This window comes from Chrysemys picta, chromosome 4 (assembly GCF_011386835.1).
Source record: "Chrysemys picta bellii isolate R12L10 chromosome 4, ASM1138683v2, whole genome shotgun sequence".
Taxonomy (NCBI): domain Eukaryota; kingdom Metazoa; phylum Chordata; order Testudines; family Emydidae; genus Chrysemys; species Chrysemys picta.
Genome location: NC_088794.1, coordinates 31,011,546 through 31,032,882, shown reverse-complemented (window position 1 = coordinate 31,032,882; position 21,337 = coordinate 31,011,546). Strand labels below are relative to the sequence as shown.

The following is a 21,337-nucleotide window of genomic DNA, read 5'->3' as shown; positions in this document are numbered from 1 at the left end:
GCTCTGGTAAGTGATCAGTCCTTCAAACCGCGCACAGGAGTTTTTCTATGGCTACAAGTTCATAACAGCTTTTCGTGCAGAACAAGCACACATACGCATAGGTTTGCCTTTCCTGTATACACTGTGGGTCTTTGATCTTCAGAGGCGATTAATAGCTAATCAGTCAGACAATGGTGCTCTCCTGAGCGAGTAGCTTCAAAAGGTTGAGTCTGGAAGTGGGAATTTTCATTCACCTCCGTCCAGGTGTTTTCTAGGAAACCCACTTAACTTTGTTTGTCCCAAAAATTCCTTCTTGTCTTCATTGTTTAAAATAGTCCTTTGAAGCTCATAACACTTCCCAGAGTTTACACTGGTCATGTCTGCCTCCTAGAGAAGTTGTATACAATTCCACATCCACATATAAATTTTGCATTTACAATACAATGGAGTCCAAATCTACTGAAACTTAATTCAGTAAGATCTCCCAAAGATATTGAAGGAAATTGCCATATCTGTCACAGGTGCCTTAAACCGGTAGAGTTTATTCCTCTTCCCATATGGGAATAGTTATACTGATAAAAAAGCACCTTTATACCAGTATAACTTCATCCATGTTAGGGGGTTTGTACCACTTTAACTATACTGGCATGGTTAGCTCCATACAACTTGGGGGTTTAGATGAGCCCTTAGTCATAGATACAAACTGCTGCCCTGAGGGAACGTAAAGGGGAAGTAGCAATGAAAATATTAATAAATTAAACTAGCCCCAGTAGAAACACAGCAATTGCAGAATCCCAGGTTGTGTAACTGCACACGCCTTAGGAGATGTCACTTCACTTAGTAGGCTTATATATATATATCAATTCTTTTTTACATTTTCTTCTCCACATTAATATTTAAAAACACACACCGCCAGCCTAATGTTACTTAGAACCTACGTAGCACTTCCCCAACATGAATCCGTCCTCACATCACGCTTGTGAATTGGGCAGCTCCATTTTGCATATGGAAACACTGAAGCAGAGAGGTTAAGTGATTTACCCAAGACCGCAGAGTGGGATTCGATGCTAGAGCTGGGACTAAATGCAGCTGTTCCTGGCTCCTAGGGCTGTGCTCAGATGACCTCACCTCTCTCTCACAACAGGATGCATGCAGCAGAAATAATTAAGGCTCAAAAATAAGGATTTTAGCACACACAGCGCCGCAGTACCTTGCAGTTCCAGTGAGAGATCTAATTTTCCATTGTAGCAATGCCAACAATTTGTGACAGAGAGAGAAAATAAAGGAGGCATAAACTGAAGTGATGTCACTACATCTCCCATTGATTGCTGCAAAAATACACTTGATTATCATACTTTAATCCCAGGCATTTCTTCTTCCTTTGCAACACAGCCCATTTCAAAAGGCAGAGCATTTAGGCCTTGTCTATGCTTGGGATTCTGCAATCAGTGGCCAAAAACTTTTCTAGATACATTGGTGCAAACCCCCAAATATACACAAGGCCTTCGGCCATGTCTACACTACAGCAAAAAACAGAGAATCCTGTGGCACCTTTAAGACTAACAGATGTATTGGAGCATAAGCTTTCGTGGGTGAATGCCCACTTCGCCGGATGCATGTCACCCACGAAAGCTTATGCTCCAATACATCTGTTAGTCTTAAAGGTGCCACAGGACTCTGTTGCTTTTTACAGACCCAGACTAACACGGCTACCCCTCTGATTCTTTACACTACAGCAGTGCAGCTGTGCCATAGATGCTTCCCACATCGACGGAAGGGGTTTTTCCATTGCTGTAGTAAATCCACCTCTCCAAGAAGTGGTAGCTAGGTTAATAGAAGAATTTTTTTCCATCAGCCTAGTTGCATATCTACAGTGGGATTTAGGTTGACTTAATGATGTCACACACAGCCTTGAACAATGCAGCTAAGTCAACCTACGTTTTAGGTGTAACCCAGGCCTCAGTGAAGAATTTTCCCTGTTGGTAATTTGCTGAATACATTTGCAGGGCACCTAGCTCACAATGGGGTCAGATGCCTAAATACCTCTGAAGTTCTAGACCCTTCTCTCTACCCAGGAATTTATGGTTCAGGTTTTCAAAAATGATCAATGCTTTTGGGTTCCCAACTCAAAACACCTTGAAAGGTTGTGATTTTCAGAGGGCAGATGTTTGGCACTTTCTGAAAAATCAGGCCTCTTTATGGGGTCTCAAAATGGACACCAAAGAAGAAAAAAGATTGAGTCACCCAAAATCATTATGTCACTTGGGCTAGGTCTCATGATTGGAAGCTAACCATTTATTTTTTTAGTTCTCAGTCTCTTACAGTAAGGGAAAGTACCAGAAAACAGTAATCTCTCTGTATCACAGAAGTTAGGAACCAAAAGCCAGGTTTGGATTAATCTGGGATTCTTCTCTCTTTTCAGGCCAAATTGAGAAAGCATATCCAGAACCCAAGTGCTTCAGAACTAGTGCATTTCCTGTTTGGGCCACTGGAACTGGTAACCCTTTAAATACAATTCTTATTCTTACTAATGTGCCTGTGTAAAAAGTAGCACCAGTAGAGAATAAGAGGCAGACAGAGAGATACTGGACATGATCTGGCTAAGGGAAGGTGCGCCAGTATTAGGTGTACACGTGCAAGGTAAGAAGTTACGAGCAGCACAGGGAGCATAGAACCTGATCCTGCATTAGTGATTACCATTGTAGCAATGCCAATCATGGGCATTTAGCTCCCCAAATTATCCCAGAATACTAGCAGGTGCAAATGTAACCACTGTTTGGGGCATGTTGTGTGTTCCCCAGAGTCTAGTACAGCTCCTGCTCACAAGATTTAGTCCTTTAGTTCAAACTCTAGTCTTGTGTTCTTAGCATTGGCAGTCCCTGATCATGACCAAGATGGCAGCCATTGCAGAAAGTCAGAGGAGCAGTACATAGCCAAGCACCTCACTTGCTAGATTAGGACAGCACTGAAACCCCATTTCCTCAAAGACACCAATCACCTATTTTTACCCAGGGCACTTGCAGGGAGCATATGGGGATTCAGACTATCGTGCAAAACTGCACAACAAATTCACAGCCAAACCTTGAAACAGCGCAACATTCATCTGGGTTCAGGTTTAATTACAAACTTGAATGTGGCTCAAACTATTCACTAGGGTTGCGAGCCTTTTCAGACTTAGGGCCTACGGTCGTGAGAACAAAATATGGTTCCAATATGGAGTGGTCCTGGGCCCCAATTTCAAGCAAATATCACTCAATACTTGCCCTGAAATACTATGAGAGATTCCCAGTTTCAACAAGAACCCCAGAACAATTGATTTTCAGTTTGAGATTGTGGGATTTGTTCATGAAGTGAAAGTTTGTAACTGGCATTGTGTGTATGTGTGTGTGTGACCTAGATCATCCATAGCTGTGGAGGCCCTGAACTCGCAAGGTCTGTCGTCAGCCCGCTTCTCTCTAAAGACACCACAGATTTCCTGAGAGGACACCTGACACCGAAAGAGATGACGCTCTGGGAGTCCATTGGAGAGACATGGACCAGATCCAGGTGAGAGTTGGGCGGGGCAAAGGGACAATCAGCAGATTTCCAAGTTCTAAGAACAATTCAGAGCAGCATTTCAGTTCTGTAGCCCGTTCAGGAGGGCTGAGCGTGAGGGCAGGATTTTGTCCAATAGGCTGAAAAACTAGGGTCCTGATTCACTGTTGTCCTGCACCTGTGTGGCTATTTACACCCTCTGCACTGATGTAAGTAATGTCAGCGGGTACCAGGCAATGGGGACTTGGGTCCTAGAAATGGATCAGTTGAGGATCTCACTCTGCATATAATTTTTCCCTCCCATCTTCTAAGAGCGGAATGGCCTAGAGAGTCTGCTGTCCCAACCTACATCCCAAAGTTCCGCAATGGATGGGAGCCGCCCCTGGAAATCTTCCGCGGAGCCCCATGGGAAATAGACATTGGACATTTACAAGAAGAGGTAGGTCTCATGCCTCAAGTCATCTTCCTTTTCTACCAACTTACTCGGCCAGCAGGCCAGATCCTCTGCTATCCCAGTTTACACCAGCTACAGATCTGGTCCTGTATTTCGAAGCTGACCTCAGGGACAAATGCCAGGTTCACAGCAAGAGCCTTGCTGTTTTTCAGCTGGGTTGATGCAGACGTGAGATCTACTGACTTTCTTGAGATGAGGCAATGGGCTTTATTCTCCACTCCATTACTGCAGTGAAATGCCATTGAATTCAGTTTTATGCTGGTGTGAGCAGGGAATCAGGTGCAAAGAGTCAGTGGGTTGGTTGGATTAGAACCCAGGTTCCTAGCTCTCTGTTGCCAGTACTAAATCGCATAGGGCAGGTCTGCACTGCAAAAACAACTCAACCCCCAAAAACCTGCACAGTGAATCTCAGAACCCAGCTCTATAGATTCAGGCTCACACTCTGGTGCTAAAAATAGCAGTGTAGATGTTCCGACTCAGGCTCTGAGAACCATCCCCATTGCTGGGTTTCAGAACTCAAGCAGGAACATCTAGTGCTATTTTTATAGCTGTAGTGCAAGCCCGAGTCTGTAGACCTGGGCTCTGAGACTCATTGCAGTGGGTGTTTTTTCAGTGTAGACTTACCCATAGGCTATACACTGTACAGAGCAGAGGCCTGTCACTGCGAAGCTTGCTGGCTTGCCCTATTGCTGTAACCCTCTTAGCAAGTTATTCTTGATTCTTCCTGAAAATAACAGGCTCTGGCTAGAGAATGTTGGACTTATTCTTTACCGGACCCTGGAGCTGTCATGATCAGCAGCAATATTTTAATCCAGAAATCCAGTTACCATCTACAGTATCCTGGCCTCTTCAGCAGTAGCCCACGAATCACACCATACTTCATGGGTGGTTGTGCCGCCATCAGGTGCTTCCCAAATATACAAAATATTGGTTGACCTAACTGTGCTACAATGGAGTTTGTGATGGAGTCTGAAATACAGTAAATGGGTCGATCCAGAGCTGAATTCGTTCTTACTCATCTGAATAAACTATAAAAACTCGGAAGTACATTCATGGATTTTAAGGCCAGAAGGGAACACTGTGATCAGCCAGCCTGACCTGTATGACACAGATCTTAGCATTTCATCCAGCGGAGGGAATTATTCTTCCCTACAATGTAAGCAAGACACAAAGAAGCAAAATAACTTGTGCTTCCTCTAGAGCAGGGGTCGACAACCTTTGGCACGCGGCTCTCCAGGGTAAGCACCCTTGCGGGCCGGGCCGGTTTGTTTACCTGCCACGTCCGCAGGGTCAGCAGATTGCGGCTCCCACTGGCCGCGGTTTGCCGCTCCAGGCCAATGGGGGCGGCAGGAAGCGGCGCAGGCCGAGGGATGTGCTGGCCACCACTTCCCGCCGCCCCCATTGGCCTGGGATGGCGAACCGCGGCCAGTGGGAGCCACAATTGGGCGAACCTGCAGATGCGGCAGGTAAACAAACCAGCCCGGCCTGCCAGGGTGTTTACCCTGGCGAGCCACGTGCCAAAGGTTGCCAACCCCTGCTCTAGAGCATCTCTTTTTGAAAGACAGCCAATCTCGATTTAAAGACTCCAGGCGATGATAAGTTTACAACTACCACCTTCCTGTATCTGATGCAGATTTACTCTCTTTTAGTAACACTATGACTCCATTTTACCTTTCCAGCTGTCATCAGCCAATGGATATCCCTATCGTAACTCATCGATAAAACGTGGACAGACACCTGATCAAACACAAGCAGTTACTCAACATGTAAATAGGTAATGTACTAGTCCCGGTGTATAGCACAATGGAGCCTTGATCCTTGATTGGTGGCCCCAAGCATTATCACAATACAAAAATAAATACACCGCTACCTTGATATAACGCGACCCAATATAACATGAATTCAGATATAACGCGGTAAAGCAGTGCTCCGGGGGGGCGGGGCTGCGCACTCTGGTGGATCAAAGCAAGTTCAATATAACGTGTTTTCACCTATAACGCGGTAAGATTTTTTGGCTCCTGAGGACAGCATTATATCGAGGTAGAGGTGTACTAAAATATTCCCGCCCCCTCCCCCCGGTACCTCTTTGCTATCATTAATTCATGCTAGTTGTCTACATCCAGAGTTGTCAAATAATTATTCATGCATATACTGCCTGCCTGAAAAGCATTTTAATCAGCACATATGCAAGGAAATGGGTTACACCCAAGTGTATTTCATCTTTGTAGAGGAAGAATTACCAGCTGATTTGTCAGTCAGTCAATATGCTTTTATTTCAGACCATCATGCTGACATTAAGAAGTTGGTGGAGGTTCTGTTTCCCTGCATATTATCCTGTGTTTGGGATACTCAGTTGCAATGTTTGTTCAAGTGGAATAGTTGTATGGCTACAGAAGTTAGTTTGCGCCTTTACATTCATTCCCCCTGGTATTATGTGTTTAGGGAAAAACACTTTAAGGATAGAATACATGCAAAAACCTACAGCTGGTCAAGATTTTTCTGCTGAGATTTTTGTTGTTGAACAATGCAGTATTTTGCAAAAAAAAAAAAAGTAGTGTGATTTCAACAATATTTTTGATTTTTAATGAAAAATTCCAAATAAAAAATGTTTTGTTTGAAATGGGAATTTTCATTTTGCTTTTTGACAAACCAAAATTGTTTTAGATTCCTCTCCCCCCATCAATAAATTGAAACTTTCCCCAAAATATTCTAAATGAAGTAGTTTTGTTTAAAAAAAAAAAAAAAATTCAACCGGCTCTATATAACGGCTAGGCATTTATTATTATTACCACATCATCTTATTCTAGTATCTGTTGTGATTTAAAAAACTGTTTGTCATGGAGATGAGGATGACCAACCCCAGAACTCCAGAGCTGAAATCCCCAGATCCAAACTCTGGAAAAGCTCAGATCTGAATCAGATCTAAACTTCAGGATTCAGAATTTTTTCTAATGAGCCAAACCAGAAAGCCAGATGTGATATCCTCCTCTCCCTCCTCCCGTGCCGCCTCCCAACTCACACGCAGGAGTTTGGGAAAATTCAAATGCCATCAACTATGTTAGGTAGTTCCAGTTAACTGGAAATCAATTAACACATTATAAACTCTGGTGTAGACTGAGGTCAGGACTACACTGCAGACCTATATCGATATAACCACCTCGCTTAGGGATTTGAAAAATCCACATTCCTGAATGATGCATTTATACCGAACTACCCCCCATGTACACAGCCCTATGTTGATGGAAGAGCTTCTCCCATTGACATTGCTACCATCTCTCAAGGAGGTGGATTAACCGTCTCCCAAGGAGCTGCACTGCTGTAGCACTGTATGTGACGACAGGCCCATATTCAAGAAAAGCATGTGGCCCACGCATTCCACCTTTTATAGCCAGAATGGGGAGTTCTTTGGTAGGAATTACAAATCAGTTAAGTACATTAATAATTATTTTTATTTTGCAGTGTTTTATTGATAGAACATCAATTTGCAGCAGCCACAGTTATAAAAGAAATCTCTCTTAAAAAGTTTTGGTGCATGAAGAATTTATTCTTACAGACATTTAGTTCTTTTATCAGTAAATTTCCACAAGCAGGCTTTATGTTTCTCTCATTTTACCAGCTTATCCACCTCTCAGATAGGATTATATTTAGCAGCATCTATGACACAGCTGTAGTCATATAGGCCTTGATTCCAGCTAAGCACATGCTTAAGTACTTTCCTGAATCAGGGCCAGGTCTACGCTAAAAAAGGTTTGCTGGTAGAACCTTCCTAGTGTAAACACAGCTTGTTCTGGCAAAAAAAGTTTTATACAAATACCCTGAGCAAAATAAGCTATACAAGCAAAAGCACTAGTGTGCGTGTGTGTGTGTGCATGCTCCACACACACAAACCCCACCCCTCCGCCCGCTTAGCTGGCACTGCTATACCAGCAAAAGTTCTACTGTAAACCTGGTCTTAGTAATGGTGGGCAAAAAACCTGCTGCGGGTTCCTCTGCAGTTAAACTCCTCAAGTGCCAGCCCTTCCCCTGGTGACTCACTTTGCTGCTGGCATGATACAAAAATACAACTCAAACATTCCTCCCTCTCCCTGCCTTCAGGGCAACTGCTGGGAAAGGTTACCACTCCCTTTCCTCTCTAGTAGATTCAGGCTGCCAATGAATTGATTCCAAACCCCAGCCAACACCACAGACTTGCTATTGACATACTGTACAAGGCTATAATTATTATGACAATTTATTGCCTGGAACACAAGTTCTCCCAAGCAAGGAAGACTAGAGGCAACATCTTATGACAGACCTCTCAGCTGTCTCTCTGTAGGCCACTGCTCACATAAGCATATATGAATATATGTTCCATTTTAAGAGCCATCATCTTTTGTACTTGGCATAGATCTTCCAGTTACCAGTTTTTGAGTGGGGAGGGGGTGGTTTGGGACATACTATAATAATAAATAATAATAATAATAATAAAAAAATCATGACACTGAGGATGTGTTTCCATAACAACATGCTAGTTATAACCCAATCAAAAGTTAGGATTGTGGGGGAAACAAACCTTTTGGGGAAGAACTATTACTAGACGCTCCAAAACCACACAATGGGCTGGGTGTCAATATCTAGACAAACAGAGAGAGAGAGAGAGAGTGTGTGAGTGTTTGGGCCAGATTCTCAGCTGGCATTCATCAACGGAGCTACACCTGCTTCCGTTTATATCAGCATAGCTCCACTGGAAGAGAATTTGGCCTGCTTATTTTACACTCACTATAAAGACTGAAAGCTCCCAGCCATCTGCATTGCATAGCCTAGGGTTACCATACGTCCGGATTTTCCCGGACATGTCCAGCTTTTTGGGCCTCAAATCCCCGTCCGGGGGGAAATCTCAAAAAGCCAGACATGTCCAGGAAAATCAGGACATGCGGGGCCGGCGGTGCTGGGCCGGGGGCTGGGCCGGCGGTGCTGGGCCGGGGGCTGGGCCGGCGGTGCTGGGCCGGGGGCTGGGCCGGCGGTGCTGGGCCGGGGGCCGGGGGTGCTGAGCCAGGGGCCGGGGCCGGGCCAGGGGTGCTGAGCCGGGGGCCGGGTCGGCGGTGCTGGGCCGGGCCGGGGGTGCTGGATGGGCCGGGGGTGCTCAGCCGGGGACTGGCCCGGGGCCGGCACCCCAGGGCCCGAGTCAACCTCACAGCTATGAACTGGTCATTGGTTGAAGAGCCTGCACTTTGCACTTGTGCAGGACTTTTTACTGTAATGTGATGAAAATCTGTTCACTTCCTGGTCACAAGTAAATGCGACTTGTCCAGGGCCATTGCCCCATTAACAATCTACAGTCTCTTTAGCTGCATGCTAACATAGTTACTACAAATACCAGTTCCTCCAGCACTGGCATTATTGACATGGCTGTCAGAGGAGCCCTGATTATAACCTCATTTTGTCTCTTGAAGGAATTTCGAGGCACAAGGGATGGCCCAGCCGAAGAAATATGCCAAAATCCGCTATGATTTCACTGCTCGAAATGCCAATGAACTCTCAGTGCTGAAGGATGAAGTCCTGGAGGTAAATTAATAAACTCAGGAGCAAATCTTTATAGTCCCTGCTTTCTAGAGAGGGAAAGAAGATGCACCAAGAGACTGAAAAATCCCAAATAGTTTTCCTCTGGAAGTTCTGATTGGCAACATGACATTTCATTCAGATAGTAAGCTTTAAATCGGAGTAAGAAAAGGATGGCTGGTACTTTTCTAGTGCCTTAGCACATGGGTTTAGCTGAGATTTGAGATCAAACTCTGGTTTAAAAAACAGCAGCAAAGAAAAGAAACCCATATCATTATAATACAATGTCTGACAACATACTGAGCCCAATTTCCAAGCACAGGGCTCAGCCTTGCAGCACTGAGCACTCTGGCCTGAATGCAGCAAAGCACTTAAACCTTTGCTTAATATGCTCACCTTTAAGCATGTGAGTAGCCCCACTAAAATTCATTGTTTGCTGCAAGAAGGGTCTTTCTGCCTTAAATTTCAGTATGATGGTGAACTATGACTATTTTCCACTAAAACGTAACACAGAATTTTTAACCACCACCAGTCTTCCTCATTGTGACACACTTCGCTGTCACAAAATACATGATATGACTTTAGTCTACATGTTAAGGCTACATTGGATTAAGAGACAGACGTCCGTTAAATATGTATTTGGAATCATTGTACGGTTGCATCACGTTGGGTTAGCAAATTTGTAGTGTAGAAAAACTGACATTTTAAAACCTGGTTTCTCAAATATAATTATATTAAAATTTTAATGCAAATAAACACTGAAACACAGGCATATGGTTCAGAAATCTTTGGGTTAAGGACAGTTTTCACACACGATTTTTTAATCAGAGTTCAAAATAGAACAAGCCTGTAAGAAGAGACAGGTGATGACGTGAAGAGGAAGATATTCTAATAAAAATACACGATCTTTTCCCTGTCCTGTTTATATAATGGATGGGCTGTAATCAGGTTACATGAAAATCCTGCCGGCATTTTTCCACCTCTGGCAGGATTCATGTTGAAGAGCATTTTTTTTTTAATGCAAAAGCAAGGCAAGCATTTCTGGACACCATGATCTCTCTCATCAACTAAAGCTTTAAAAAACAACATGCAAATTAAGCAGGAGCCAGGGGTTCCTAAGGACACTAGATACATTTTTCCTCAGCGTTGTTGCCCAATAGACCACTATTACAATTGTTTTATCAATCCTTTCCAGGGAGTGTTTATTAATACGACATTGGAATTTAATGTTACATGAATCTGTTGCTATTTCCTTGCCTGTATTACAAAACTCCCATATAATTATGTGTGCTTTTTCCACTGCAAGCCCATGTGAAGATGTGACATTTTTGTTACCTTGCACGTGTCATGAATACCTGATGGTCTCAATGGCTGAATTACTTTTTCCCCTCACAGGTGTTGGAAGATAATAAGCAGTGGTGGAAACTGCTAAACCGGAGCGGGCAGGCTGGTTATGTCCCCTATAACATCCTGGATGTGGTGAAACTGGAAGATTATGAACAGGTGATGTTTCATTGGTGATCAGCTGCAGTGCATAATCAGCCTCTGCTTATGGCTAGCTTCAGTAGGCATTAAAAAAAAAGGGGGTGGGGGGAAGATACCTGTAGACCTCTTAATACACCCTCTCCCTGACTGTATAGGTTTTTATGAGTTGTGCTGTCCTCACAACTAAATATTATTAGGAAGTTAATTCTCTATTTAGACACCTCACAGCTGGTGTAGAGGGTGGAGTGATAAAGTAAAGCTCCACAATGAAGACCCAATTAAGCTTTCAGCAGAAAGCCAGAAACCTCTGTGAAAACAGCTTCTGGGCCCTGGGAGGAGATACAGCCCCACACTCAGTTGCTAGAGGATTAGGTTATAGCTTGAGACAGGATTTTTCTCTTTATGTACAATCCTGTAGTTTCTTCGTTTTCATAGATGTGCCCTACACCAGAGGTTCTCAACCTTTTTCTTTCTAAGTTCCCCTCCCCCCATATACTATAAAAACTCCACGGCCCACCTGTGCCACAATAACTGGTTTTCTGCATATAAAAGCCAGGGCCAATGTTCAGGGGTACCAATCAGGGCAATGTCCTGGGGCCCCATGCCACAGGTGCCCCCGCGAAGCTACATTGCTCAGGCTTCAGCTTCAGCCCTGGATGGCGGGGCTCAGGGACCTGGGCTTCAGACCCACGCGGTGGGGCTTCAACTTTCTGCCCTGGGCCCCAGCGAGTCTAATGTTAGCCCTGCTTGGAGGCCCTCCTGAAACCTGCTCAGGGGCCCCGGACCCCTAGTTGAGAACCACTGCCCCACACCACCAAGAAAAACCTCAGAGAAGCCATACTCGCTTAGCAAAAGGCCTGAGTCATCATTGCTCTGCACTATGTTGTCACTGACTCCATTGCAATGTGGGAGTAAAACGCTACCAGCTGTGACTCAATGGCATTTCACAACCACCGTGCACTGGTTGAAATCCCTGTGCAAGCTGCAGGGCAATAGTGAATCAGGCCTTTGGTTTTGTTCCTGAGTCAGCTAGCCCCCTCCACCAGCTTGCAGACATTTTGCACATCTCTAGGCTCCATTCCAGGATCTCAAAATAATTTAGAGATGTTAATGAACTAGCCCTTGTAATGTTGCTGGGAGGGTGGGTCATTATCATGACCATCACAGGCATAATGACATGAGGAAACAGGCACAAAGCCCCAGATTCTCAAAGGAATTTAGGCACACAACTCTCATTGAAATCAGTGGGAATTAGGTGCCTAAATACCATTAAGGATCTGGGCCAAGGTGTTTAAGGATCTGATTTAATGGGGACTAAGCCCCTGCAGCTCCCATTGATTTGACCTGGAGTGGTGGGTACTCAGAACTTCTAAGAATCAGGTCTTAAGGCCCCGATCCTGCAAACACTTATGCAGGTGCTTAACTTTACTACTGTGAGTAGTCCCACTGAAAGGAAGAGGTCACTCACCAAGTCAGTGACAAAGCTGCTAATAGCATCTAACTCTCCAACTTCCTAGTCCTGTGGCTTAACCACTAGATTACGTCACCCCCTGTCAAGATACCCTCATGGTCATCTGTTCTCTTTTCTGTTATTACTAATTATTAATTAACTTTTATATTATGGTAAACATGAGAGCCAGGGGCAGCTCTATGTTTTTTGCCGCCCCAACCACAGCAGTCAGGCGGCCTTTGGCGGCATGCCTGAGGGCGGTCCGCGGTCACGCGGATTCGGCGGCGTTTCTGCGGGTGATCTGCTGGTCCTGTGGCTTCCGCGTACCCGCCGCCGAATTGCCGCCAAAACCGCGGGACCGGTGGACCTCCCGCAGGCACGCCAACAAAGGCCGCCTGACTGCCGCCCTCACAGCGACCGGCAGACCGCCCCTTGCGGCTTGTCGCTCCAGGCACGCGCTTGCTGTGCTGGTGCCTGGAGCCACCCCTGACAAGAGCAACCATGTCAGGGCTCCGTTGTGCTAGGCACGGTATAAATATATAGTAAAATGACAGTCCCTGTCCCAAAGAGTTTACGAGATTGAACAGGTGGGTGACACAAGCGAGTCAGGGTTGGTGGAAATAGGATAATAAAGATAATAGGAGGCATGCAATTCTTAGCCAGTCAGTAGTCACAAATTGCCACCTGCCTACCTCATCTAATCCCATCTCTTACAAGTGGGTGGCAGAAGAATTTCACATGCTTTTGAGTTTTAAGCATAACGATTTTTTGTCTGTGATTACATGGCTAAGCCATTGAGAACTTCATGTACTGATGAAAGGCTCTTGCCAAGCTAGTGTAAATGATGACTTATTTATCTAAAATGGGAGTGGAAGGTCACCTACAGGCAGGCAGGGAGACAATAAATTCAGTATTGTCAGTCCCAGGTATTCAAAAACCCTGGAGTGCAAGATGAGATAGACTGGAGTGGAGTGAGATTGATTTAAAAATCATGAGCTATTAAAGATATCATACAATTTCTTTGCCGTATGGATTCTGAGCCTTAGGGGCCACTCATGTCACATTTTTTGGCTTTTCAACACAGTCATAAGTGCAGGAGACTAACCTTTCATTTAAAAAAAAGTGAGATTCTCACAAAATCACTTGACAGCTAGAGTGGAGACTTTCAGAAAATCATTCATTATTGCAAGGTGCATGATAAAATACTGAGAGTTAGCAGCACTGTAAATTAGTATCTTTTAAAAAGCTCTGTGGCAAGTTAATAAGCAATGAACTTTGGGCTTTGCAGGGCCAACAGTGCATGATCACATTTAGCTTGGCATGATTTCGCAACACAATGGTGAGGCCTTCAAGCAACCTGAGATAGCAGGTGACAATAGCATGTGAATATTCATGCCTCGGCTCATGGAGATCCTTGATTCAATTTCACTGGATGGTGTAAAACAGAATTAAATGGAAGCTGGTCAAGTACAGTTTCTCATAATTACATGTTAACTTCAATAGAGCTAGACCAGTTTACAGAACAGCTGAGGACCTGGGCCACTGTGCTCTAATCTACTATGGTTGTGGGGGGACAAATATTTAATAATGCTGAAAAAATATTTTACTTAATAAAAACCATTTTTTATTCTAACCAGAAGTACAGAGGAGACTTGAGTCCGAGAGGAATTGGTCCTGCCAGCCCTACTCACAGGATTCCTGGTAGCTATGCTGGTGATAAATGGGGAAGTGAAATGTTAGCCGGCAACTCTCCTCACAATGCCAAAGAACGTAGGTGCATAATATCAGGGATCTTACCGTTCACCACAACTCAGACATGTGATATTGTTTCACAATACACAGTCCACAGAACTTGGCACTGCGGTTCTGGAACTTAGATTTAAACTGAGAAGCTTCCACCAGTGTGTTCTTTCCTTTGTTTGTGCTGAGTGCTAGTGGATTTCTTCTTAGAATCATAGAATATCCAGGGTTGGAAGGGACCTCAGGAGGTCATCTAGTCCAACCCCCAAATCCCCAACTAAATCATCCCAACCAGGGCTTTGTCAAGCCAGACCTTAAAAACCTCTAAGGAAGGAGATTCCACCATAAGGAGATTACCTCCCTAGGTAACCCATTCCAGTGCTTCACCACCCTCCTTCTTTATTTCCTTTTCTAAAACTGTTCATCTGTCTTAGTTTCCCTAGTCACTGTGTATATGGGCCTAAATCTATGCACCTAAATCCATATTTAAGTACCTAAAATGACATAGGCAGCAGAAAAGGGGAAAGATCTTCACCCCTACTCAGGCCTCTTTATGCCATATAAAAGGGCCAGTGCAGCACACAGGGGCTGTAAGAACTCTGGTTCTGGCCAGGGGAGGATTCCCCCAGTGCAGTCACTATGGAAGACAGCCAGGAAGCTGCTTTCCGAGACTCCCTGTACAAATCCTGGTCTAGAGGGCCTGCCAGGGCTGTGGCCATAAGCAGGGCCGGTGCAACCACTAGGCGAACTAGGCGGCCACCTAGGGCGCCTAGTGGTTGAGGGCACTGAAAAGCCCACTCGGGCGAGGAGGTGGAGTGGAGGTGAGCTGGGGCGGGCTCCCCGGGCAGGGTTAGCTGCAGAGGGGAGGTAGCTGCTGGGGGGAGCTCCCCAGGTGGAGGGGGGCGGGGGCTCCCCAGGTGGGGGGGGGGTGGCGGGCTGGGTTAGCTGCTGCGGCGGGCGGGGTTAGCTGCCACGGGGGGAGGAGGGGAGGCTCCTCTGGTGGGGGGAGGGGGATTAGCTGGATGCGGGGGTGGCGCAGGGTGGAAGTTTCGCCTAGGGCATGAAACTTCCTTGCACCGGCCCTGGCCATAAGAGGCACAATGAGGCAGGGTCGCAACACTGTTGAGATTCTGTTCTCTGTATGTATAAATATCTTCTTTCTGTGTGTTCCATTCTATGCATCCGATGAAGTGGGCTGTAGCCCACGAAAGCTTATGCTCAAATAAATTTGTTAGTCTCTAAGGTGCCAAAAGTACTCCTGTTCTTATCACTTTAAAAGTGTGCTGGACTTCTGGCTCCAAAAGGAATCACCCAGCTCTTTGGAATTTTCCACCAAGCACTTTTCAGTAATAGTTTCCCAACCAGCTCTGACTTTAGTAAAGTAAAGCTCCAGCCAGCTAAAAGTAAGGTGGTCTACGGGTATGTGTTCATTTTTTTCACACCTTACAAATGATGGTTTGGTTTATACTGCCCCTTAGAATACACACTTATGAAATAAAACTTAATTGTTCCCCATAAAGTTTGCCATTGTGCCCCATGAAAGAGAAGAGTTTCTTCATCAGCTGGAAATTATACAGCTTTAATAATGACAATCATCTTGTGAACTAGAAATCCCATCACAACAATTCATTTCAATGAGAACTGAATACACAACCATTCAGTTACTACCACCATGTAAAAAAAGAGACAGATCCCTCAGGTATTAGTTTGAGACAGGGAAGACACAGGAGGAGGGATTTACCCTATGTCCATATGTCATTACTGTCCAGTCCTGATATGGTAGCTAGTAACTACATAACACAATGCCATCTCTGCTGTCTGTCTCCTTGCTCTCAGGATCACCAACAACTATTCCAAGATTCTCCAATTAGCCCTCCAGGAGTTGCTTTAGAACTTAGGCTAAGATTTTGCATTGCAGGATTCATGGACACAATACCTGCACCCAACCACTCACTTATCTTAAGAGCAAGTCACCCTATGACTGGTTCTCAACTAGCTTTTTGAAAACTAAAATCAGCCTAAAACTCTGCTACAAGGACTTGTGTCTGGCTGTTATTTTGCATTCCCTCCCTCCGAAGAGGTATTGTGGAAATATAGCATTTAAAGGCATGAAAGGAGGTTTTCAGACCTCAAAAGCTGAAAAAGGAATTTGAAAAGACAGGCACTAGCTTTGGGGCCTGTGGGACATGAGAAAACCTTACAGTTGGTTCAGCGTGTTACTACTAAAGTGATGGCACATTAAAAATGTTTCCTTTACACTTTGTTCCTGAAGCAGGTTTCCTGGTCAAAATGTCATGTCATGTCTCACCCGTCCCGCAAAGCACTTCTTTAAAGTTAACCACATTATTAAGCTTTCCTGATTTCCTATCTCGAGCATGTTTTTTCAGAGAGTTAATAGAGCTGCAGAGTCAAATTCTGCCTTTACTTACACCTTATGCAACCCCACTGATTTTCACTGGTTGTGACTTAAGACAGAATTTCACCCCGGTCTCTAATTTGTAACCTGAAAGTGTGCTCCGTTTTCCAGAACTTATCCATCATATGGATGAGGTGAATGATGAGCTGCTGAAGAAGATCACAACTAGTAAAGTTCAGCCCCCCCACAGAAACTTTAAGGTGGAGAAGCCTCAGCAAGTTGCCGTGCCCCTGACGTTTGAGTCAAGCGCTGAAGAGGTCAAAGCGTGGCTGGAAGCAAATTCCTTCAGCAAAGGGTAAATCTGCATAGCTGCTATGTGAGATGCTGAACTTTCATTGAAAGGGGGGAGAAGGAGGCTTTTGACATTTTTATTGGATTACAGGATGCTTATGTTTGTTTAATTTATAAAGCCTGTGAGCAAGTGACACTTCTACCCTGCTCTTAACACAGTACGCACAGCCAGTACAGAGTCCGAACTACTCCCAGGGGGTTTGTTTTACTGACAATGTAACACAAATACCAGCCGGTGTCTTCTCTCTAGATGTGGCTACTCCTAAAGTTCCTCCCTGAGGACTGTTCAGTCTCTACACCACCTCTTCAGGGGAGCACTCCCACCTCCATTATATCCAAGGTGGAGCAAGCAAGCCACCTGTGGTCAGCAGAACCCAGTTAGCATCTCCCAGTAGGATCAACCCTGGATGACAGGGTTAGTTCACAGGAAAACACCTTACTGCTGAGAATCCCAAAGGACTTTGCAAAAGTAGTTATTTTACAGATGGGAACACTGGGGCACCGAAAAGCTATGGGCCAGATTTTTAAAGGTTATTTAGATGCATAGAGACAGAGAGGCACCTGGTGGGATATTGAAAAAGTTCAGGAGCCTAACTCTATTTAATATCAATAGGAGTTAATAGCTTAGGCAGTTCTTGAAAATCTCACTAGATCATATCTATATCTTTAGGCACTTAAGTACCTTTAAAAATCTGGCCCCAAGTGACTTGCTCAAGACTGCAGAGAGTCAATATAAGAACTAGGGTTAGAACTGGATCACATGTCTGGGCTGTAATTCCTAAACACCTCTTACCTAGAGATTATAATTAAGTATATAATAACTAAATATGGGCTGCTAACTTTTCATAATAATATTAAATATATATGGAGACAGAGCCTAATCTCGTGTTGACTACTCATTGAGTGGACACTGCCGTAATAGGGTAAACCTTCATAGACTTCTCACTCCATTTTTCTCCTTCTTCTGACCCATTTGTATCACATGCCTTTCATTACTTGTGTTTTTCTAGGACCGTGGAGCATCTTGGCATACTTACGGGGGCCCAGCTTTTCTCTCTGAATAAGGAGGAATTGAAGAAAGTGTGTCACGAAGGAGCCAGGGTATACAGTAAAATTACAGTGCAAAAATCTCTCCTGGAGGTAAGAAGTTTTCCCACAAAATCCTGTTAGTATGGAACCCAGTAGCACAAAATACTAGCAAGCTGTATTAAACAGGCATTTTAAGAAATACAGTTATATTAACCCAGGTAAGAGGCCTGCTGAACACTCGCTTTAGCATAAAAACAATAGAAATCTTGTGAAAACTACAACTTAGAAACACTGGCCCAGATCCTCAGCTGGTGCAAATCAACCTAGTTTAATGGAAAGATCTGGCCTATTAACTTATATCCTATTTCCTTGAAAGCAGCTCCACTTTGACAGCATTCTATATCGCTTATTTAGGTTAAGCTGTAAGCCGTTTTTTGAGGTTCAAACTCTTTATGTTTTGTTGCCATTCCAGAAATGCGGAGGGGATTCAGAGCTTCAAGAAATTATGAGACGTCGTCAAGAGAGGAGTGATTCTGCTCTTTAAAGTTCTTTCTGCTTTTTTCAACTATTAGTCATAGTAGTACAGAAAAAGGGAATAACAAGCACCGATCCCCGATCAAAATGAAAGAGACTACAGAGACCATCACCTACCAGTATAATTGCCAGGAAACTGACAATTCCTGGAACACTGTTGATAAGGAGGATACTCATTCACCAATATGCTATCATGCTGGGAGAGAAGTTTTAGTATTGCATGAAATATTATTTTTATATCTATATATTTTATACAGAAATTTTATGTGTATGCAGTCCAGAGCATGAGCAGGATCTGAATTCATGGGATTCTAAATGTAGGAGGCAAGGCTGGATTCAAGTTAAAAAAAACAAAAACAAAAAACACACACACACACCTAGAACCTCATAATATACTGCTATATGGCTCTCCATTGATTTGATAAAGCTCTAAAAAGAAGGCTAGAAATAATTCTCCCAACAAAGGACTGCTTGAATGCTTAGAGTTTCTGTACCATAAAGACTAGAGCTTTTTTCCCCCTTGTTTCCTTCTTGTCTGTGGCAGAAACACTAAGCAACAGTATCCTGCGTTTCCCTGTTCATGAAGGCCCAGCAGCAGTTAAGTTTCCTCCCTCTCTTCTACCCCTGCACTCCTCTCAAGCCTTAAAGATTTTAAAACAAGGGCTGGGCCTGTCTGTACCTGAAAATGAAATTACAATAGTGTGTAACAGATTTTAGGGTTGGATCACCCTGTTTAAACATATATACAATGCTACTGCTTTCTTTGAGGGGCAGGGAGTGTTTTAATTAAACACTAAAGAGCAGTGAGTAATACCCTGAAATTATTTGAATTTGCCAGTTGGAAAGCAGTGTCCAACTACATTCACCCACACAATGGCTACCAGTGGATGGGGCCTAATGCGACTATGCAGCAGTTTGACTTGGCATTGATCCCAACTGGCAAACCACAGTATTGTCAAACCCAAGACTTCAACAATCAGAAGATAAACCCATAAAACTTACTCCCAATCTGAAACACACAAACACACACACAACCATTCCCTATGCATGCAGCCCTGCGCCCTTCTTTAATAATATAACAATCTGACACAAGTAGTGAACATCTAGGAAATTAAATGGAAGTTGGGATGGCAATTTCATACACAATTAAAAAAATCTTTGGAAAAAAAAGTCTGAAAAATTACTTAATTTAGCAAATACATTTATTAGTACTTTACTTCCTGTTTTTCCTAATGCTGTTAAATATCTAGATTGCACTGACAGGCTTTGAGATTATATATATATATATATATAAATGACGAAGACAAGGTCCCTGCCCAAAGTAACATAATCAAGTAATTGTGAAGTGATAATTTCGTAACACATTTTAAAAATCAGAACAAGTATAAAATATATTTCCTGGATTTTAGCATGCACAGTGAAATTGGCACATTTCCAGTCAACAGAACACATACACCTTTTCTTGACTTTTTCACCAGCCTTACAGAGTGGGAAGGACAAATAAATTTACAGGTACTGCTCATTGTCTGAGATGGTAGTAATAAAACTGGAGTAACGTCAATCTGTTCTCTCCTTTATCCACGTTAACTTTGGTTAATGTTAATGGAAATTCTCGCCCTGATCTTGCAAAGACTTACACTAGTGTTTACTTTACACTGAGTTTACACACATTGACTTCAGTGGGAATACACGCGCATAAGCCTTTGCAGGAAGGGGGCCCATGCTTGTATATTTAATCAAATACAGAATGATTCTTTATACTGAACTGTATGTACCTGTAAATGGAAGAGTAGGTGCGGGAGTTGGTTTCTATATTAAAGAATACCGATGCATTATTTGTTTTTTGTAAAATGTTTCTAAATGGATGATTTTTTTTTTTAAATAAAGCCTTAGACAAGGCCATCATTAGCACCAGTGGGGCTAAAATGATGACAGAGCAACAGTTAGAGAAAATCATCAGTGCAGAGAAGGCACTAGATTGAGAGGATAATATTCTTTCCCATATCAGCAGTTACGTACCAAGGTAGCTGGAATTTGAAAAGGGCACTGGTTTGGCTCGGGGAGGAATGAAGGAGATCATTCTTCTGGAAAACCATCAGTTTTTGACTGGGGTAGAGGGAAAGCAAGCATTAATACTGGAAAATGGTAACAGCGGTATAAGGATGGCGGGTTAAATGAATTCTAAAAAAACAAAAATAAACCAAAAGGTGAGCTAAGAAGCATAACACACCATTTTTGTCTTTATGTATAAAGGAAACAAAATCACCCACAATTACAACTATTTGGATTTATATTAGCAGTCTATTCAACAGTTCTGTAAAGAATTGTTGCCAAAGCTGACAGCATCTATTAAAATGCTAAATCACATCATAGGTTTAGTATCCATATGAATGAGCTATGCATCTGATATATTTGTACTGTCTGCAGATAAAACTATAATGTACATGAATGTAATTGAACTAAGGATAAAATGATATAACCATGCACTGTTTAAGATTAATTAAAATAGTTAAATTATAAGTATAATGCTTTCTTGCTCTTAATTGGATATGAGCAAAAACAAGAGAATTTTGGAGCAGATGGCTGTTTTTTCAAATGTTTTGTTGCAGCAAGCCTGTCGATGTACAGCAACAGTAGAGCTGTGGGTAGCCTGTTTCTTCTTGTTTGTCAGCAAGTAATGTTCAAAAGTGAGACCACTTCAGCATAATGATAATTCAAAACTAGAAATGGAGCAAAACCTAGTTCTGAAAGAGCCCAAACTCTGGGGGAAAATTAGGATCTGGATCCATACTTCACATTCTCTGATACTTTGAGGGAGGAACCTCTTTCACCTCTGGAGGAGGCAATTTGGAGAGTATAGCTGTATTTGCAAGTGCAGAACTTCAAA

General features: G+C 43.5%; 1 protein-coding gene across 5 annotated transcripts in view; it reads left to right on the top strand.

Moving 5' to 3' along the window:
• Positions 1–20,976, top strand: part of EPS8L2 (EPS8 signaling adaptor L2) — a 139,059-nt gene extending 118,083 nt beyond the window's left edge. For 3 of the 5 annotated variants that reach the window (XM_005290613.5, XM_008174910.4, XM_024111416.3), the window contains 10 exons: positions 2,402–2,476; positions 3,377–3,525; positions 3,826–3,952; positions 5,647–5,741; positions 9,400–9,511; positions 10,901–11,008; positions 14,078–14,210; positions 16,708–16,891; positions 17,898–18,027; positions 18,389–20,976. In XM_005290613.5, coding sequence (XP_005290670.2) covers positions 2,402–2,476; positions 3,377–3,525; positions 3,826–3,952; positions 5,647–5,741; positions 9,400–9,511; positions 10,901–11,008; positions 14,078–14,210; positions 16,708–16,891; positions 17,898–18,027; positions 18,389–18,460 — 1,185 coding nt within the window. In that variant the 3' untranslated portion in view covers positions 18,461–20,976. The remainder of the gene's footprint in view (positions 1–2,401; positions 2,477–3,376; positions 3,526–3,825; positions 3,953–5,646; positions 5,742–9,399; positions 9,512–10,900; positions 11,009–14,077; positions 14,211–16,707; positions 16,892–17,897; positions 18,028–18,388) is intronic. The other 2 variants (XM_065591931.1, XM_024111417.3) reach the window with 1 other exon arrangement.
• The last annotated feature ends 361 nt before the right edge of the window (positions 20,977–21,337 follow it).